This window comes from Macaca fascicularis, chromosome 17, assembly GCF_037993035.2.
Source record: "Macaca fascicularis isolate 582-1 chromosome 17, T2T-MFA8v1.1".
Taxonomy (NCBI): Eukaryota; Metazoa; Chordata; class Mammalia; order Primates; family Cercopithecidae; genus Macaca; species Macaca fascicularis.
In genome coordinates, this window is record NC_088391.1 from 17,205,752 (window position 1) to 17,225,736 (window position 19,985).

Below are 19,985 nucleotides of genomic sequence, written 5' to 3' on the forward strand. Positions count from 1 at the left end.
TTAAAATATATGTGCCAGGTATTCTTTTTCCTGTCGGTAGTTTTCATTTCTATTTAAAGCCACATGAATTCTGTTTTCTGCATTAAGTATAATTTTAATTCCCCATTTTCTTTATAACCATTTGTCATAGGTTTTTCAAGTTTGTGATGTGGTGCACTCTAAATGCTGTACAACATTACCAGTAGAAATGTCTATTAGACTTACGTCGAAAATGCATTATTCTGCTTTTCACATCGTATGCCTTTGCAGGTCAACCCTTTCGTTTCTTCATAATAGAAGTACAATTGATTTAGGCCATTTGCAAATGCTAGCAACACAAGGCAGTATATGAATAGAAACTTCAAAATGTCCAGGAGCATTCTTCCCAGAGATATTTGCAGAGGTCCCAGATGAGAATTTGCAGTAAACAGTGAGATCAGACGCAGAGAACTGAAGATGTTTGCAATAGCAAATAAAGCCTCTGCCACCAGAGTGGGATGCCACATGTCCCATGATTCTCGTGGATTAAGGGCACTGTACTGGAGAAAACAGAAACAAAGGGAAAGTAAAACCAACACATGCATATAAATATATCAAGGTCAGACCCAGAAGGTAAACTATTAAATTTTGAACTAAATAATTGATGACCTTGTTTTTGATTTTTGAACACACTTGCCAATTCTAGAGGAACACATATAGGATACAAATTACATACAAATGAGTAGAAGTGGCGGTCTGTTGCTATGGAAACAGAAATGACCAATATGGGCAAAACCCATCAGTGCTTCCTCTCTGCTATGTCCTAAATGTAAATACAACCTAACTTACAAATCATCCCGGCAGTCATTGAATTGCTAATTTTTTACATTTGATATATAGGAAATATAACCTTTATCTGAATGTTCCTTAAGTAGGTAAAATATGTGATTTGAGAAAAAAATTGCTACATTAAACTTTGACCAGCAATTATTTAAAAAGTAAGCAGGTTAATTAAAATGTCAGATTTGAATTATCCTGATATTGAAACATACAAAGAGCAAAATAAAATTTAACTGTGTACTATCGAGGTAAATTTGTATCCTTTTTTTTTTTTTTTAAAGAGTCGAAGCCGGGCATGGTGGCTCATGCCTGTAATCCCAGCACTTTGGGAGGCTGAAGCGGGCAGATTACCTGAGGTCAGGAGTTTGAGACCAGCCTGACCAACACGGAGAAACCCCGTCTCTACTAAAATACAAAAAAAAGCCAGGCATGGTGGCGGGAACCTGTAATCCCAGCTATTGGGGAGGCTGAGGCAGGAGAATTGCTTGAACCCAGGAGATGGAGGTTGTGGTGAGCCAAGATCACGCCACTGCACTCCAGCCTGGGCAATAAGAGCAAAACTCCATCTCAAAAAAAAAAAAAAAAAAAGGGTCGAATATCCTTTTTGAAATATTGCAGTATGAAAATCTGTAATTAAATCTGTATTAGAACTGAACAATAAATTGAATTATTTGCTTCATACACATCACTGAAAAATATATCTAGACAACCAAGATATTTTTCCAATGAAAAGAAAGTTAGTGCTACTCCGAGTTCCACAGAATGTTTTTTATTCTTTTTATAGCACATTTTACATCAAAGACCTTTACAAATGTGAATCAATTAATTCTCCTTGAAACTAATAGATAGTATTTTTTAATCTCTCTGGGGAGAAAAATGTATTATAGGCTCCTGATCTTATTCAACACTCAGACTCTTGCTTGACTGGCGGTGCAAAACAATCAAGTTTGAACTAGAAGAAAATTATTTTCTATTTTTAAATCCCGATAAATGTTCTTGAACATTCCCACACATAGCTTCCGCATAAAATAGCTAATTACTGAAGATGTAAAAAAAAAAAGCTAAGATGTTTTTCTCTTTCATTATGACAAGTGTCAGAGTGAAAGTTAGATACTAAACATTACCTAATTCTCTGCTCTTAGTCTCGCTATGTATGACGCCACCTTTTCCTTCAAACACCAAGATCACATTCTCCTTCCTTTCCTCACTTCTCTCTTAAAGACACTCACATTTAAGTCCATAAATAGTGATAGCTGTCCCCCTATAATTGATAGCTAATTCTATCAACTATAGAATCAGCTCATAAATATTTATAGTTGAGGAATATCCCCCTATGTTGATGGCTAATTCAATTTCTCTTCCTGTAACCTAATATAGCTCAGGACTGTATTTCAAGATATACAAAAAATGAAACAAGAAGTATTCTTAAGAATGCAATCATTTTCTTGAACTTCTTACAACATTTAACACAATGCCCTGAATATCGTGGGTGCTCAAGAAATATTTTCTCCTGTCAAGTATTCCTAGTCCAGTGAGGCAGACAGGCACAACTAATTATAATAAAAATGCTCTAAGAGATTAACACAAAGTGCGGTGGGAATAGGGAAGAGGAAGTGATGAATTCTGTCTGGGGCTCCTGAGGCTAGGAATGGATAGAGATGATGTGTTGTCAAAGGTTTAAAAGTCCTTCAAATCTAGGAAAGATGCTATGCAGTGCTTTAGGTTTCACATCCAGGTCAGGTGGGATGTGGACCCATCATCACATTGTGACTGGGTCAAGCTCTATTACGGACCTACTGTGAAAAGAGCCCTTCTTGGTAAATTATCTCAGCTGAGACTAAAAAAAAAAAAAAAAAAAAAAAAAAAAATCCTAAGAGGAAGGTTTTCCATTTTTACAGATTCTGCGCCATTGTGATTATTTAACTTGATTTCATAGTCTAGCGCTTCTAGTCAAGGCCAGGAAAAAGTGCTACATGAATATATTCACTTTATACAAGGTCAAAGCTTTAGGCAAAACATTGCTGGCATCTGGGTTAAAGGATGTTTGAATGGCAAAGAACCATTGGAAGTTAAAGATGGGAAACTCCTGAGACACTTAGGATCATCCTCCCAGAAGCTATGTGCTTACACTCAGAATAATAAACCTAGGGACTTTTGCCTCCCCAGAGACCATTTATTTACTTTAGTTGAAGTCTTTCTCTTTTCTTCTCCAGGGGAAAGAGAGGCAGCTGGCTCAGCTGCACGGTATGAGTTCTAAGACACATATTTTCCAACTTCCTCTCCTGGGGTACGACCCCTGTATACACAGGGTACGGCTGGCTACTAGGTCCCCCACTGGGGACTGGGGGATGGGGAACCGATGCTAAGTTTGCTATGTAAGTAAATAATTTATCTGTTCTCTGATCCAAAAAACCTCATATCCTGTCACGGATTAAGAGATATAAATATGAAGCAATTATCTCTTGATTTTATTCTAAGTTTTGCTTTTTGAAATTTTTATCCCATCCTTCACATAGACATTTTCCTAAGTTTTTTCTTTTTTTTTTTTTTTTTTTTTTGAGACGGAGTCTCGCTTTGTCGCCCAGGCTGGAGTGCGGTGACGTGATCTCGGCTCACTGCAAGCTCCGCCTCCCGGGTTCCCGCCATTCTCCTGCCTCAGCCTCCCGAGTAGCTGGGACTACAGGTGCCGCTACCTCGCCCGTAGTCATCATTTAACAAAGTGTTTGTTATAATGCTGACAAATTGTAACATTCTTTGAATTTGTAGCAAATAATTGTAATTCTTCAATCAGTCAACGAATTTTCCACACCTATTCTTAGGAATTAAAATATTAATTTGAATTTTTAAAAAATGTCTTTGGCTCTGCTATTTAAGAGCAATTTACAAAACCTACCTTCACTTTTCATCTTTGCATGTTTGTCTTTGAGTGGCCTCTTCTCAGTCTCTTTTGGAAGTTCCTCAATCTCACCTGCCCCTTAGAAGTTGAGTTCACTTTTCAAGCCTCCTCTCTTCTCATTCTACACATTCTCCGTGGGTGTTTTCCAGGATTTCAACTCTCAGTGATTATTCTCAATTCTGCATCTCCAGCTGAGACTTCTCACCTAACAGCCCTATTCTCCATTGTACTGTCTGGTTGACTTTTCCACTTGGATATCTCACAGGCATCTCAAACTCACAGACCGAAAGTGTAACTCATCACCTTTGCATCCTCAAACTCTTTCTCTATTTACCCCTTCTGATCTTATGAATGGCAACAGGTCACCAAGTCAGAATTTGTGGTTCATCCTAGAATCTTTTCATCTAAAATTCCAGCATCTAAATCCAAATCTTATGTAGGTTGCTTCCTTCTCTTCATCAGTACCCTCACTGTTTTAAAATAGTACCTCTTATTTCTCAGATATAACTGTAGCACCTTCCTCACTGCTCTCCCTGCCTTAAGTCTTATGTCCTCCATCATCTATGTATCTCCTCAAGAATCTTGTTTTTTGAGACGTAGTCTCACTCTGTCGCCCAGGCTGGAGTGCAGTCCCACAATCTAGACTCACTGCAACCTCCGTCTCCTGGGTTCAAGCACTTCTCCTACCTCAGCTTCCTGAGTAGCTGTGATTATAGGCATCCACCACCATGCCCAGTCAAGTTTTACATTTTTAGTAGAGATGGGGTTTCACCACATTGGCCAGGCTGGTCTTGAACTCCTGACCTCAGGTGATCTGCCCGCCTGGGCCTCACAAAGTGCTGGGATTGCAGGCATGAGCCACTGCGCCCAGCCCTCCTCCAGAATCTTTTAAAGGAGCCAACCAGACCATGTCACATATTATTTAATGTTCTTCAATCACAACATTGTCCTGGAGATGACCTTCTGGTTTTTCAACATGCTACATAAAGCCTCTGTGTTCTGACTTCTTTTAAAGATTTAACTGCCATTTGGCCCTAATTAGACACCTAATGTTTTGGCTCAAACTTTCAATACTGATAATTCCTCAGATTAGTTACACATTGTTACCAAAATGCTTTTCCATGAACATTGTACCATTTTTCTAGAACGAATTTAAATTCCAATTATTTTGTTATTCATTCATCAAGTATACATGAGTGTGCCTGCTCTGTGTCAGGCACTATCTTCAGGGTTCATGGTAGTGATCAAGGAAGATGCCATACGAGTTTACAACATGGTGAAGTCTTACATTAATCAAGCCGTGCTAATCCTTTACTCCAACTGCAGATGCATGGACACTAGGATCCTGCTGATCAGAGCTGACAGCTCCGTGTTGTAAAGTAATCCTTTAGAAAGAAATCAAGAACTACTTTAAACACACATAGGTTTTCTCGGATCATTAATTCCTGTATTCCTCCTTCTCTCAATTGTTTTCAGTCTGTACGTACCCTAGTTCAGTTTTGCCCCAAGCCTTTATTTCCAATCAGATTCCTTTGAAAGAGAATTGCTTATTTTGCAGACTTGTATAATAAAAGGTACCTTTGGATTACTTGTCAGATTCTTATGCGGGGAGCTCTGTCTACGGCATTTTTAGGTGCTGGACATCTCGTAGAGTGCTTTGTATACGATAGGAACTCAAAAAGCACTCTGGGGAGAAGAATTATAGACGTATTCAAAAACAAAGTGGTTAGAGTATATGGATCATTTTTATAAATGTATCTTGACACAGATGTAACACAGAAGATTTGGGAACAGTGAGATGAGTATGAGAGGATGAGATGAGTTGGAGCCAAGTCATGAAGAGTTTAGCAGGAGTGTTAAGAGAGAAAGATGAACTGAATCATAATATTGGATCAGAAGTTTATTGAATGTAGGAAAATATGTTAGATTATCTTTATATCCTCTATAGTCTCTGATGCATACTTGTGAATGTCAAGTAATAAATAGAAATGAGTAAAAGTTAAATTAATATGAAATATATTGGTCAGTGAGATTAAATAAGAAACATGTATTTGGTTTTAATGTGTGCTTTACATGGTGAAATCTTTTCCCTTTCTAGAAATTTATCAGATAATTAAGTAGTGAAAGACCAAAAAGACCAGTGTTTATACCAGGAAGGCATATTATTTTCTCTTCAAGTACGTAATTCTGATTAAACAACTAAGATTCAAATCTCTGTAGCTTTTTGCCATAAAACTAAAGAATATCTTAGACAATCCCACATTTGGGGAGCAGACTAAAGTTACATCATTTATAAAATAGAAAAAACACTTGCCTCTTTTCTAGTGAATAATAGACGGGATCTATGAGACTTGCAGTTAGAACTATTTGGAAGAATGGTGTTATAAAGAAAAGCCATAATGATGGTTAAAACAAATCTTCTTATTAATAAAAATTTTGATTTTTTGAAAATATTATTTAAATTACACAGTGAAAAAGGTATTAGAATCGAATCATTTCTGCCAAACTGTTGAAGACAAATATGAGAAGTGTTACATACAGAAAAGGGGCTGGATAATATTTAGAAATAAACCAGCCCTAATGAAACTGCAGTAACATTTTATAATTGTGGTTCCCCAGGCATCAACAAGCTCCAGATTAACTAATACTTCATACATAGTGAAAAGAGAAAATGATTGACAAACTGTCCTCTAGAGGATTAGGAGCAAATTTTTTTAAATTCACAACCCATGAGCTTTAAAATGCTAATAAATCAAGATATTCAAGAAAACACCACAAAACTTTGCATGTAAAATGGATAATATTGAAGCCATACATATTTTTATGCTCTGTCTTTGCACATTATAATACTGTTGCATTGTATATAAAAATTAAGAGCCAATACTGCATTTTTATACTAGATTCTATTCTATGACATTAAATGTTTATTGATTTAATCTTCATAAACATTCTGTTTTATTGTTATTATTGTTTTACAGCAGAGAAATTTGAGGCATAGATTCAGTAACTTGCTCCAAATCACATAGGTAGGAAGTGATATAAGTCGTAGTCACAGCAGTCCCATGGCCTTGGTTAGAAGGTCTGTTTTGTGTGTGTTTTAAAGAAAGATCTTTCCTGCAAGTAGATGAATTGCAAAAATGTGAGTGTCATGAACTGAACTGCACCTCCCCAAACTGAGCCCCGCAGTGTGATGGTATTTGGAGATGGTATTTTTGGGAGGTGATTAAGTTTAGATGAGGTCATGAGGGTGGACTTTCATGATGAGATGAGTGTCCTTATAAGGAGACACACCTTATAAGGAGAGAAAGTTTGCATTCTCTCCCAACCTCTTACGCCCCACCCCCACCAGGTGAATGTGACCAACCTTCTACAAGTCAGTGAGAGAGACCTCACCAGAAACCAACTATGCTGGAACCTTGATCTCAGGCTTCCAGTCTCTGTAATTGCAAGAAATAAATTTCTTGGTATTCTATTGTGACAAGCCGAGGTGACTAACACAATGGGCAAATTAAACAAGGGTGGACCCTATGACAGATGTATTCTAAAAGGTTCTCTTTCTGAAAAGAAGAATTATAACAAGATTCCCTTTTTTGGAGGATGATACAGTTTTTTTGGTCCAGTTCTATGACTTAACCAAAATGACTTGTGAATGAATTTTGTTCTTGTTCAGGAATCCTCAGACAGGAGGTAGAACCTATACAACCCCAGCAGAGGTCCTAGTTATAACACTGGTAATCCCGTCTGAAGCAAAAGAGGTGAATCTATTTACAAAGGAGAATTATTAGCATGATTTCATCTACCTCGCATTTCATAATTACTAAATCACATATCTCCCAGAACTTACTACCTAAATTTGTTCAAGTCCAATCTTCTATCATCTTCTCTTATGTTCACTGCTGTATTTCAGGCAATCATCATCATTTGAACCATTCTCTGCATAAATGTCATAAATGGATCCTTATAATTTATAGGGTAAAATTTAAGCCCGATAGCAAGATGTGGAAAGTCCTTCTCACCTTCTCCCTGCCCACATTTTTAGGATAATCCAAAATAGATATTGAACTCTGCTTGCTAGACACTGTCACTTTTGCATATTGTGCCTTTTCTGTCTTGAATGCTCATGCATGTTCATGATCATGATAGATGTCCACTTGTACTGTCCTCTGGATAATTCCATGCCATTACAGAAAAGTTCAGTTCCTTCTCTCATGCTACAGTAGCCCCTATTATAGACCTTACTACATTGTAAGATCCTTGGTTACATGCATTTCTCTTTCATCTGCCTAACTGTGACCCAGTTGAAGGCAAGAGCTACCTCTTGGGCAGATTTGCATTCTCAGCAACCAGATCAAAAGCTGTTTCTTAGTGTGCTCCAATAAATGCTTATTGATTTAATTAGCTTCTTGATTCACATAATAGCTGTTTGCTTTATCTACATCAGACTCTATTTTTTTCCTGCAAATAACCTACCTGTTCTTAAAATAATAATTTATAAGTTATTACAAATTAGCCTGAAAAAAATTGAATGACAGAACAAGCGTAAGGTAAGGAAGGAAAAATCAAAAAGTCACAGTGACATCACAGGTCCCACAAATATCAAATCAAAAATAATCTTTTGATTATTATCATCAACTTACAGATGATAAAATTGATACCTACATTCAATAACTTGCCCCATACCATACAGATTGAACATGGTGAAGGCAAGTATGGACCTAAAGCTCACACTCTTTTTAAACTAAAATAAAGCAAATGAGGAGACACATTAAAGACCTTACAAAAGGCAAGTCTAGTGGACTCATAGTATATGAGGAAGAAAGCAAAGACAAAAGTTAAAAAAAAAAAAAAGGAAAAATTAATTTAGTGTGTTTATTCTGTAACAGGCACTTTACATATATCGACTGATTTACTTCTCATGCCAACAGCATAAGGTAGAAATTATTTTTCTTATTTTATGGATGAGACTAAAAGAGGTGAAGAAACAGGCTCAAGGTCACCCAACTAGTAAGTGATGGAGGAAAGGAGCACAAAAAATGTGATTTTACAGTGCATGCCAATGAATACATGCACCCAACTCAAACACATACATTGTGCTAAATGCAAATCCTTCAGAAAGGACATGTCATGGTTTATATTTCCAATTATAGCTGAACTCCTATGACCATATATTAACAAACTATGTATTTTTTGAAGACTTCACATTCCTTAGGTCGTCTTCATCTGCAGTAATTACTGTGCACTTCTCCATATCCCGTTTCCCCCTCTGCCCCCTCCTCTTCATCACTGGGGGTGAGTGAGTTTAATTCTAAACATAAAGAACAATGCTTAGATTTCAATGGTAAAATAGATTTTGCCAGTGTAGAATTTACAACTTTTTGACTAAATTAAAATCCCACATCTAAAAGTCTTGAGGCAAAACATCCACAAATATCCATTAATCTATGTAAGCATACTCACTACATACCAGAGTTCTTATATATGAAAAAATATATGTGCTGTATATAAACATCATACAAATGTAACAAATACAAACATGATATAGCTTAGTTTAAATATTGTGTAAATAAATGTATAATAGCAGTTTCTTTTGGACTCCATCTCACATTTCTCTGAGCTGTAGAACAGGTCTATACAATGCAATGTTCTTCACAGTGTCTTCCTTAGATCAACTGTGTCAATATAAACTGGGAGTTTGTTAGAAATGCAAATTTGGACCTTGTCCTAGTACGCCTAACTTAAATCTGGTGATGGAGAAAAGGAGCCTGAATTTCAGCAAGCTCTCCTTATGATTCTTATCCACCTAGAAATTTGAGAAGAACTGCTATTGTGATATAATCCCAGAATTTCATAACAGCACAAAACCACAAAAAAACTACCTATATTACTTTTAGAAGTAGGTCTAAACAATTTTATGTATACATCTAAAGATCATGACAGAAGAAGGGGACTGGAGAGCTAGGCGCTTAATCACAGACTGCCCACCTCTTACAGAGATGCATAATCTCCCTTGGTTAAAAGAGTACCTTCTGCTGTCTTAATTTTTTCAAGGTCATTTACCTCAATGCATTAATAAAATTACCAAATTATGTTTTCATTTTAAAATATACTTGCTTTCCATAAAATTGACAGAAATTGCTTTCCCCTAGTATTTTGGTGAGAACTGGTAGCATTTTAACTGAAAACTATGGCCTTTCCAACTTCAGACAATTTTAATTCTGTCATACCTGAAGGTTGCCCACAGAAGCAGAGGGCGTTATTTTAAGAACTAGGCTAAATGAATAAAAGTGTGTCTACATGTTAGAATTTCGTAGTTCAGATTATTAAATTGAATGCATTATTTATGTCATACCCAATTTGATATTCTTTATTTATTTATTTATTTATTTTTTACTAATTAAGTAGTCATTTTGAAAAAATTTTTTAAAAGAAAGGAGAAAAGGAAAGGGGGAAAAGGAAAATCAGTGAAGGAGAGAAGATAATCCTTTGGGTTGAAAGAAACCCAACAAAGTACAAAATAATCCCAATTGTCATGACAGAACAAAACTGTTTTATGCAAATTATGAGGTTGGGATAAGATTGATGGTGTACAAAATCTGGGGGAGTAATGAGTGTGTGAGATTTCAGGCACTGTCAAGTTGAATGGGATGAGGAGAAAGAAATTATATTCTGCTCTAATTATATCAAATTGTATTAGTTTATACTGAATAATAATTTCAATGCTTTGAAAGAGTAATATTTTGATCTGTCTATGAAATTTTATCTATTAGTTATAACTGAAGAAAATAGATTTGGGTTGTCAAAATTTAAACAGTGTTTGAAGTAGAATTTCAGTAGAAATAGAAAGGATTAGAAACTAGAGCAGTTACCGTGAATAATTTTGAGACATCATTCTACTTAGTAGATGCAAGGGAATTGGGTGATAACTTCTACTTATAAAAATTTGTTTTGTGATTAAAGTTATGCATTTACTTATGTATTTTTATGCCTATATATCTATCAATAAAACCATGAGCTGATGAATACTACATCCAGAAAAAGTTCTAGGTAACTTTATTAATAAAATTAATATCAATTGAAAGTATATCATTAATAATCAGAACATATGCTTTACCAACAACATAAATAATAGTTACCTTTACAAACGCGACAATTTTCAAGGAGATTGTCGCTAAATATAAGGAGTTCATTACAAAGTCCATTAGATTCCACCAATCATGGATGTAGTCCTGAAGTCCGCCATCCCACATCTGTTTAATTTCTCCCCATATGAAACCTGCAATTATAGAAAGATTCATTATAAGTATGGTTTCAATAGAATCACTAAAAAAAAGCAATATACAATTTAACAATTATGGATCTCGAAGCTGCAAGAGACCACATTGTTATACTGGAATGCAACTTCTATTTTTTTTATAGGTAATAATATTGAGTCCCAGCCATATTTTAAGACTTTCAGATACTAAGTTAATTCTGGAAGATGTTGTTAGGACAGCCTCACTTTCTTTTATCCATTTGATAAATTCATAAGGATATGTAGTTTTTGAGTTATACTGTAGCTCCTTTATAACTATATATTTCCCTTGCAAAATAACATTTTCTAAAAAGCAGATATCTTGACATATATTTTTCTCCCAAGTCAAAATGACTCAAAGATCATGAAAATCAGTGTATCTAGCAATCATAACTGGTTTCAGACAATAAGTGGAATACCTTGTTGTGTTTCTTTAAGCAGTTAGTGTCTTCAGAGACCGGACTTTAGTCTTGAGAAATGATGGTTATAGCATTCATGGTAATTCATTAAAATACTTTATATGTAGCAATAGCTTTAAAGCTGTATCTAGACAAATATATTTTTAATTTTTAATAGGAAATGCTTTATTTTCAAGTTCTATGAAGTACTTACAAAATATTAGTGTAGGTCATTATTTTATTTCCATTATCTTATTAAAATTTTATAATTCCATATTTAGAGCCTAATGATGAGAGAGAGATCAAAATATCTAGATTCAGTAAATATTAAAAGGGTAAAGATGATGTCATAACTACATTAACACAAGCAAACAATGAGAATTCTTTAGGATAATATTCTGAAACATGAAATTTCGAGTTGAAGATCTGCATAGGATGTAGAAAGTTGGAAAAGTATTATCCCTCCACTGACTCAAGAAAAATTTAAATTATAAAATTATAATTTTCCAAGCATGCATCAGAGAGATGAGAAACCAAGGAATCTAAACTTTAAATATAAGCACTCTCCTCTAAAGCATCCACGTTTTGAGCCTTAGCTCACTGCGGCAGAGTATGCAAGGAAGAGACACTGGTACCATCCAAGACATTAGGCTCACTGTGAGGTCGCAGGAGAGACCAGAATCCCTGGGACCCACAGTCACAAGGAACATTTCTACCGTTTTGCATGCTCTTCTTCACAGACCCCATCCAAAGCTCAAGGGAAATATTATAGTTCAAGCCCGGAGGAGAAAAGAGGCTGATTCTGTGGAAGAGGCACAGAGTCCTACCCAGGCTCCTCTCCCCTAAGGAGCAAACACTTTAGCCTGGTGGAAGAGATAGAAAACACTCCTGGGTCTCAGGTTTACAGCAACACCAGTAGAGCAGGGGCAGGAAAAACTTCCCTGTACGTAAGCTGCCATGTTTGCCATGAAAAGGAGGGCATAGATCATGGAGAAAGTGCCATCCCTAGCACTCAGATATAGGCCTGCCTAAGTCTGACCCCAGATAAGGACATCAGAGAGTTTTCCTGCCCTGCATCACTAGGCCAACAAACACCAGGGAACAATCAGCAATTGACAACCAATGGAGGAAGGGCCTCTGAGGCACAGATGCACAGGGAAGGTCAAAACTGTAAGTGGAGAAGGAACCACCTTCTCCAAAAAAGAAGAGAATAATCTTCTTTTCCACCCTAAGCTGAGGCATGTGATGCACTGAAATTGACCGTAGCAACAACAAAACCCAAACCCAACTCAACTCCTGACTTACTGCCTCAAACCTCTACACTAACATAGAAGAGAAGAGACATGTACATTTTCAGGCATAAAGGCTGCGTACGTCTGTTGCTAGTCTTCTGCATAGGGGGAATGAATAACTTTCCAAAACACACATACACATATGTACCCACATACACCAAACCATGATGCATCATATTCAAGCCGTCAAAAACAAAAGATAAAGAAAAAATACCAAAAGCAGCCAAGAAAAAAAAAAAAGGAAGAAAAGTAAGACTGACACCACACTTCTGGTGTAAAAAGTATATAAAAGGCAATGGAGTAACTTTTTTTTTTTTTTTTTTTTTTTTTTTTTAGATGGAGTCTTGCTCTGTCGCCAGGCTGGAGTGCAGTAGCATGATCTCGGCCCACTGCAATCTCCGTCTCCTGGGTTCAAGCGATTCCCCTGCCTCAGCCTCCCAAGTAGCTGGGACTACAGGCACACACTACCCCACCTGGCCAATTTTTTGTATTTTAGTAGAGATGGGGTGTCACTATGTTGGCCAGAATGGTCTCAATCTCCTGACCTCATGATCCGCCCACCTTGGCCTCCCAAAGTGCTGGGATTACAGGCAGGAGCCACCACGCCTGGCCTGGAGTGACATCTTTAAAGTGCTGAAAGAAAAAGAATAAAAATTAACCCAGGATTCTATATACAACACAAATAGCTCTAAGAAATACTTACTAAAGACTTTTTCTTCAAACAATCAAAATCTGAGACAATTTATTTCTGTCAGACCCACACTAAAAGACATACTAAAAGGATATTTTTAAGCCAGAAGTTATATAATATTGGATGGAAAGTTAGATTTATTTTTAAAAATGAAGATTTATGTCCATAAATGTGTGTGTGTATATACATATACATATGAAGATATGTTATACATATAAAATATATTTTTTTATTTAAAAGTTTTCTAACTTATAATTACTGCCTAAGTAAAAACTGTAGCAATATATTGTAATTTCCAACATATGTAAAAGTAAAATGTATAATGACATTAGCACAAAAGATGAGACAGGGGAATTACAAGCCTACCATCATAAGGTTCTTAGACTACACATAAAGCAGAATAATATTTTTGAAGTTAGAATGTAATAAATTAATAGTTTATATTGTAAATATTATGGCATCCTTTTAAATATTTTAAAATATATGAGTAGAGAGCCATAAATGTAAATAATAGTGTTATACAAATATTTAATCCAATAACAAGCAAACAAGGAAAAATGCAATGAAGAACAGATGGAATAAATAGGAAAGAACAATAGCAATGGGGGTAGACTTCCAGTTTACCCATATCATAATTATACTCAATGAAATGTATGATCTAAACACACTAATGAAAATACAGAGATGATCATACACGAGAAAAAGTACAGGCACAACTCTATTACAATTTATTCCTTTACTTCATTACACAGAAGTAAAGGAAAAATAAAGAAATAACATAAAACAATAATTAAAAGACAGCTCCCATGGCTACATTAATATAAAAGTAGATGCATTTCACAAGAAGCAATATTACTAGGCATTGAGAGGGATATAACATAAAAATAAAAAGGCCAATTCGCTAAGAAGATATAAAAATTCTGTGTGTGCTTATGGTTAACAAAAGAACCCTATAATACAAGATGCCATAACTATTAAAACTGAAATAAGAAACAAAGAAAAGTAGAATTAGAATTGGAGCTTTCAGCATTCCTCTCTGTAACCAACAGAACCAGCAGACAGAAATTTAGTAATGATATAGAGGACCTGAACAACACTATCAACAACATGACAACAGCAGAAAACATATTTCTTTCTTGTGCACATGGAACATTGACCAAGATAGACCATAGTGTGGACCCTAAAACAAACATCAACACATTTATATATGTTGAAATCATACTAAGTAAGTTCTATGACCACAACATAAATAAACAACCAATCAATAGTTAAATGTACCTAGAAAATCCCCAAATATTTTTCAACTAAACAATATAGTTCTTTCGGCTCGAATACGAATTTATGAGAATAATTAAAAATATTTTGAAAAGATTGAAAACGAAGACACAACTAAAAACTCTTTGTGAGGCTTCTAGAGCAGTACTTAGAGGAAATGTGCAGCTCTGAATGCTTTATTAAAAAAGAATGAGGGGTTCAACTCAGTGATTTCACCTTCAATTAAGACACTATAAAAAGAAGAGCAAGTTTAAACCAAAACAAGCAGAAAGAAGAAAATAACAAAGGTAACAAAAATCAATAAAATCTGAAACATAAAACAAAAGATAAATCGATGAAAACAAAATCTAGTTTTTTGAAGTGGTCAATAAAATTGATAAAACGCTAGCCAGAATGATTAACAAAAAAGATGATATAAATGATCAATATCAGAAATTAAAGAAGGAACATCAATACAGATCTTACAGATATTATAAGAATAATAAGCAACTAGAATGAATAACTGGATGCTCGTACATTTCAGAACTTAAATGAGCTTTTTTTTTCCCTGAGACGTAAACTTCAAAACTCACTCAAGAGAACATAAAGCAACCTGAATAGTCCTATACTTATTAAAGGAAATGAACATGTAGTTAATATCCTTCCAACAACAAAAAAATTCAGGTCCAGTTGATTTCATGGTGCGTTCAACCAAACATTTCAAGAAAAAATAATACCGGTGCTAATCAAACTCTTACAAAGACACAACAGTAAGAAACATTTAAGAGGCAAGTATTACACTGATAAACAATCAGACAAAACTCTTTAAAATGACACATCAATAGCCCTTATAAATATGCACAAAAATCCTCAATAAATAGTAGTGAATAAAAGTTAGCAATATATATGAAAAAGATAAATCATGACCAAGTAATGTTTTTTCCAGATAATGAAATGTTGTTTCAATATTTAAAAATCAATCAGCATAATTTATCCCATCAACAGATTTTTGAAAAAATGTGATGATTTCAATAGATGCAGTATAAGCATTTGACAAAATTTAAGATGCATTCATGATAAAAACTTTCAGTAAAGTATGAATAAAAGGGAAATTTCTTAATTTGATAAAGGGCATTTATAAAAAATTATAACGACTTTTCTGTAAAGGGCCAGAGAACAAATAATTTAGGCTTTGCAATAAATGGGCATGAATGTGTTTCAATGAAATTATTTTAAAACACTGGCAAACAATCTGAGATCAGGTCCAGAGTTTGCTGTCTCCTGTGGTGGTGATTACATGACTGTATGTGTTTGATAACATCTTATATCTCTGCACTCAACTCCAAAAGTTAGTGTTATAACTTAATTTGAATGTAGCAAAAATTACAAAATTGATATTGAGGAATGAAAACAGTGATAGAAAAAATAATTTAAAATATTATTGTAATACATTGATTACAGGCAATATATGAGTAACTACATTTCTTTTACATTTTCTCTCTGTTTGAAAATTTTAATAATAAAATGTTGAATGAAATAAAAGCATAGCAGACATGATGTTCTATCATTAATTAGTGAAAATAAACAATGACTATTTAAAATTATCAATAAAGTTTTGTTTTTATATTTTGTTCAAATTTATAACTCATATGAGAGCTGATTTCAGATATATTAATTATAGTGTATTTTTTAAAGTTGGCTGTAGACAACTGCTTTATTCTAAATTCAGCATTTATGTCCTAGTTTCCTCTTTTAGTCATCTTTCATAAATAAATCTCTCATGAGAGGTCAGATAGAATTGGGACATAATTGGGAAAATGATAGTATTTACTACCTCCATATTGGAGAAAGGAGTATATCAGAACTGAGTAAGATATGATGCCTGCACTGGATTTTAGAGCTGGTGGGAAACTTAGAATTTAAAATATCCAGTAAGAAAAAAGGCTTGACTCACATTTTTTCCACACCTATGGTGCTTTCTCCTACTAACCTGGTTACAGACTCAGAATTCAATTGACAACCACAGCCTGCATGAGAAAACTAAGGCCTAAAGAGGCAGTGTAAACAATAATGCGATGCCACTAGGTAATGAAGAAACCAGGACTGGATCAGAATCTCCTAAATGCAGTGCACTTGGACAACATTTTCTTATTCTTGAGAGTTTACAAGGCACAGAGCTATGTGCTTCAGAGGACAGACTGAGGGCTTTGCGAAGGAGGCATAAAGAAGAAGTTATGAGCTCAGTACAATGTTGCTTATTTGTTTTGTCTTGCTTGACACTGCCAATTCCCAGATATTAAATATGTACATACAATCATTGGTTTAACAAATGCATTTCAAGTTAATTTTTCACCACAAGGCACAGTGATAAGAGCTAGTCTATGTTAGGTGATCAAGGGGCCAGGCTCAACTCAGCTAGCAGTTAGCTTTAGAATCTTAGCTTAGACTCTCTAGGTCTCATTTCACTTCAAACTTTAGAGGTTTGGATTACATGACTTTTACAAAGTATGATTTTTATCCTAACTGCGTAAATTGCCAAAGATCGCTTCTTCCTATTAGGATTGTGACAATTTTACTAAAAGCAGTCATCACGATCGCTGCCATGAGAGATGAAGAACTGTCCTGTACAAGAGGGCACAGACTTGCTCTGGTCTGCTCCACAAAGCAGAAATTGGATCTTTGATAAGAAAAGTATAGAGAGATAGCTTCTGGCCAAATATAAGGAAGATTATTCTGGCAATTAGAGTTGCTCTAAAACTGGAATGGATTACCCTGTAACAGAGATTCCAATCCAGAGGCTGTCTTTAAGCCACAGAAATTGTAGCAGTGAGTGGAGACGGATCTGCGTAATCTCTAAAATTCATTCCAACTTAATAAATTTGTAATTTGGTTGCTTTCAGATTTGTATGTATCATGAAATAAAATATATTTTAAAGTACATGCTAACCAGAGCATTTATATTTCATTATGTCTTACAGATAAACTTCATTATCTTTGTACCTGCTTCTACTAAACTGAAAAGTCAAATGTGATTATTAACAGTCACCGAAATAGCTAAATTCAAATATCTTGTGGGTATTTACATAGAGGAAGAAAGGCTTTGGGAAGGAGGTATAAAGAAGTTATGAGCTCAGTACAAGTCAATGTTTTATTTCGACTTCCTTCATAGCTGAGCAGACTCTGTTCTCATCTGATGGGTTAAAGGAGATGAAACTTCAACTGGAAGTTTAGACTAGATGACCTCTAAGGTTTTCTAAGAAGACTACCGAGCAAAAACTCACAATGCTGATATATTACAGTTTCTCTGGAGATCAAGGAGGAGACATTAAATCTGATTTTCTTGACCACCCAAAATCTTACTTCACTTCTGACCTTTGAAAGGCACAAATGTGTGGGAAAAACAGAGATCCTGATAAAACCGGGAACTCATGCCATGATTTTGTTCAAACTTGAGCTATAGATAAGATTGCCAATCAATGTCTGTTGGGTAATGTGTTGGGATCTTTTTTTTTAAGTTCCAGATTGAAATATCACTTTTTATAGCTCTGGTCACCACATACCTGTCAGATGGCTGTGGATTTATGTTTGTTATGAGCATGGTAGCGGAATGGCCAGTTTCATTTATTCTGGCAACATTTACTGAATTTTTGAAGAAACAAGCTTTTAGAAAAACTAGAGGGTGCTATTAACTAAATAAAAAATGAATTCAGATAGTAAATTATCCATGGTAACTAAAAAGCCTGAAGAGAACAAAGATTAAGAGAGCTTCTGTCACAAAATGTTTATCTTGTTCCCACAATGGGAACATTTCAAAATTGCTCTTTGCTGTTTATAAACAGAGGACATGGTTTCTCAGAGTTGTGGTGGAGGCCTAATTACAAGCATTGATGTCAAGACTGTGGGGACCAACAAAGGAAAGATCACAGTACAAATGAGTCAGAGAACTTCATTTTAAAAATATTTGTAGATGCCTGGAAGTTTTTACTATTTTTTTTTTCTACCTTTCCCATAACAATTTTCACTCAAGGCTATTTGAGGGTTCTATTATGTCCTGCGAAGCTGGCTGTGAGGATGTGATGGGGTAGGCAATGCTCAGATGCCACATTTAACAGCACCAATTACATGTGACAAATGTGTAACTCTGCAAACATATCTCCCGTCGTTCCCTTTCTTACTGTCAGTACTTACACCAATAGTAAACAACCCCAAACAAAAAGCACATCACCTTTTCACCTATGACAACTTCCAGGGGTCTATCATTTAAACCCCAAAGCTGTGGGGGACCTGACCTTGGAAGTCTCTTCACAGAACACCGAGCTTTATGTTGTGGTATCACATCAACAAAGATAACTGAACACAAAACATTCCTCCCTCCTGGAGTTTTGTATTGTTTCATTTTTTGATTTTCAAATCAGGGAATATAAAAGTAGTCTCTCGTCAAAAATCTGCTTCTGTTCAAAGAGAAATTTAAAGGAATTCTTTTATTCAGTAGAAACCCACTTGTTTTGGACCGCTAAGAGGCACTCAGTTAAGGGGCAGCTCCTGTTCTCCGCACTATACTTAAAACTCAGACAAAGATGAAAACAAGGACCCCAAGTATCCACATTCTGAAAAGAGTTTACAGAAAATTGTAACCAAACTTTTCCTTCCAAGGCCTACTAGGAGGCATCAGGACCCTATCTGTTCCCAAACATCTAGCCCTCTACTTCCATAATCTATAACAGAGGTAGACCTAGGAAGACAGATGGCGAGCGAGGTCAGGGAGTCCAGGGTTCCTGTTTTGTTTTTGTCATCGTCTTTATTTTTTAGAGACAGAGTCTCACCCTGTTTCCCAGGTTGCCGTGTAGTGGTGCATTATATCTCACTGCATCCTCAAACGCCTGAGCTCATGCAATGCTCCCACCTCAGCCTCCTGCGTAGAGTAGCAAAGACTAGAGGCACATGCTACCGTGCCCAGCTATCTTTTTTTGTTGTTGTTTGTTTTTCTGGTAGAAAAGAAATCTTGCTATGTTGGCCAGGCTGGTCTTGAACTCCTGGCATCGAGCCATCTCCCCACCTTGGCCTCCCAAGGAGGGAGCTTGGATTACGGGCATCAGCAGCCTGGCCAGGACAGTGCAGTTTTTGTGCTAAAAGTGAATCTCAGAAGGAGAGGTAAGGGTGTTTCCTCACCAATACTACTGCCTCCCTAAGTCAAGTAAAGGAGACTCCAAGAAAACCCCTCATAAAGTCTGGGAATTTCTACAAGGAGGAACTACTACCTCACCCCTGCTGGGGCATCTGTTTGGGCAGTTGGCTTGCTCTCTCCCCCCTGGGTCCAGCTCATCACAGAAAATAGAAAAGCAGTGAAGTTTGGCAATAGAGTAGC

The 19,985-nt window shown here is 35.8% G+C and overlaps 1 protein-coding gene across 4 annotated transcripts in view; it reads right to left on the reverse strand.

Moving 5' to 3' along the window:
• TRPC4 (transient receptor potential cation channel subfamily C member 4) overlaps nucleotides 1-19,985 on the reverse strand; it is a 225,262-nt gene that overhangs the window by 30,083 nt on the left and 175,194 nt on the right. For all 4 annotated transcript variants that reach the window (XM_005585691.5, XM_074021882.1, XM_065533164.2 and 1 more), the window contains 2 exons: nucleotides 10,828-10,967; nucleotides 205-518 (listed from right to left, as the gene is read on the reverse strand). In XM_005585691.5, coding sequence (XP_005585748.1) covers nucleotides 205-518; nucleotides 10,828-10,967 — 454 coding nt within the window. The remainder of the gene's footprint in view (nucleotides 1-204; nucleotides 519-10,827; nucleotides 10,968-19,985) is intronic.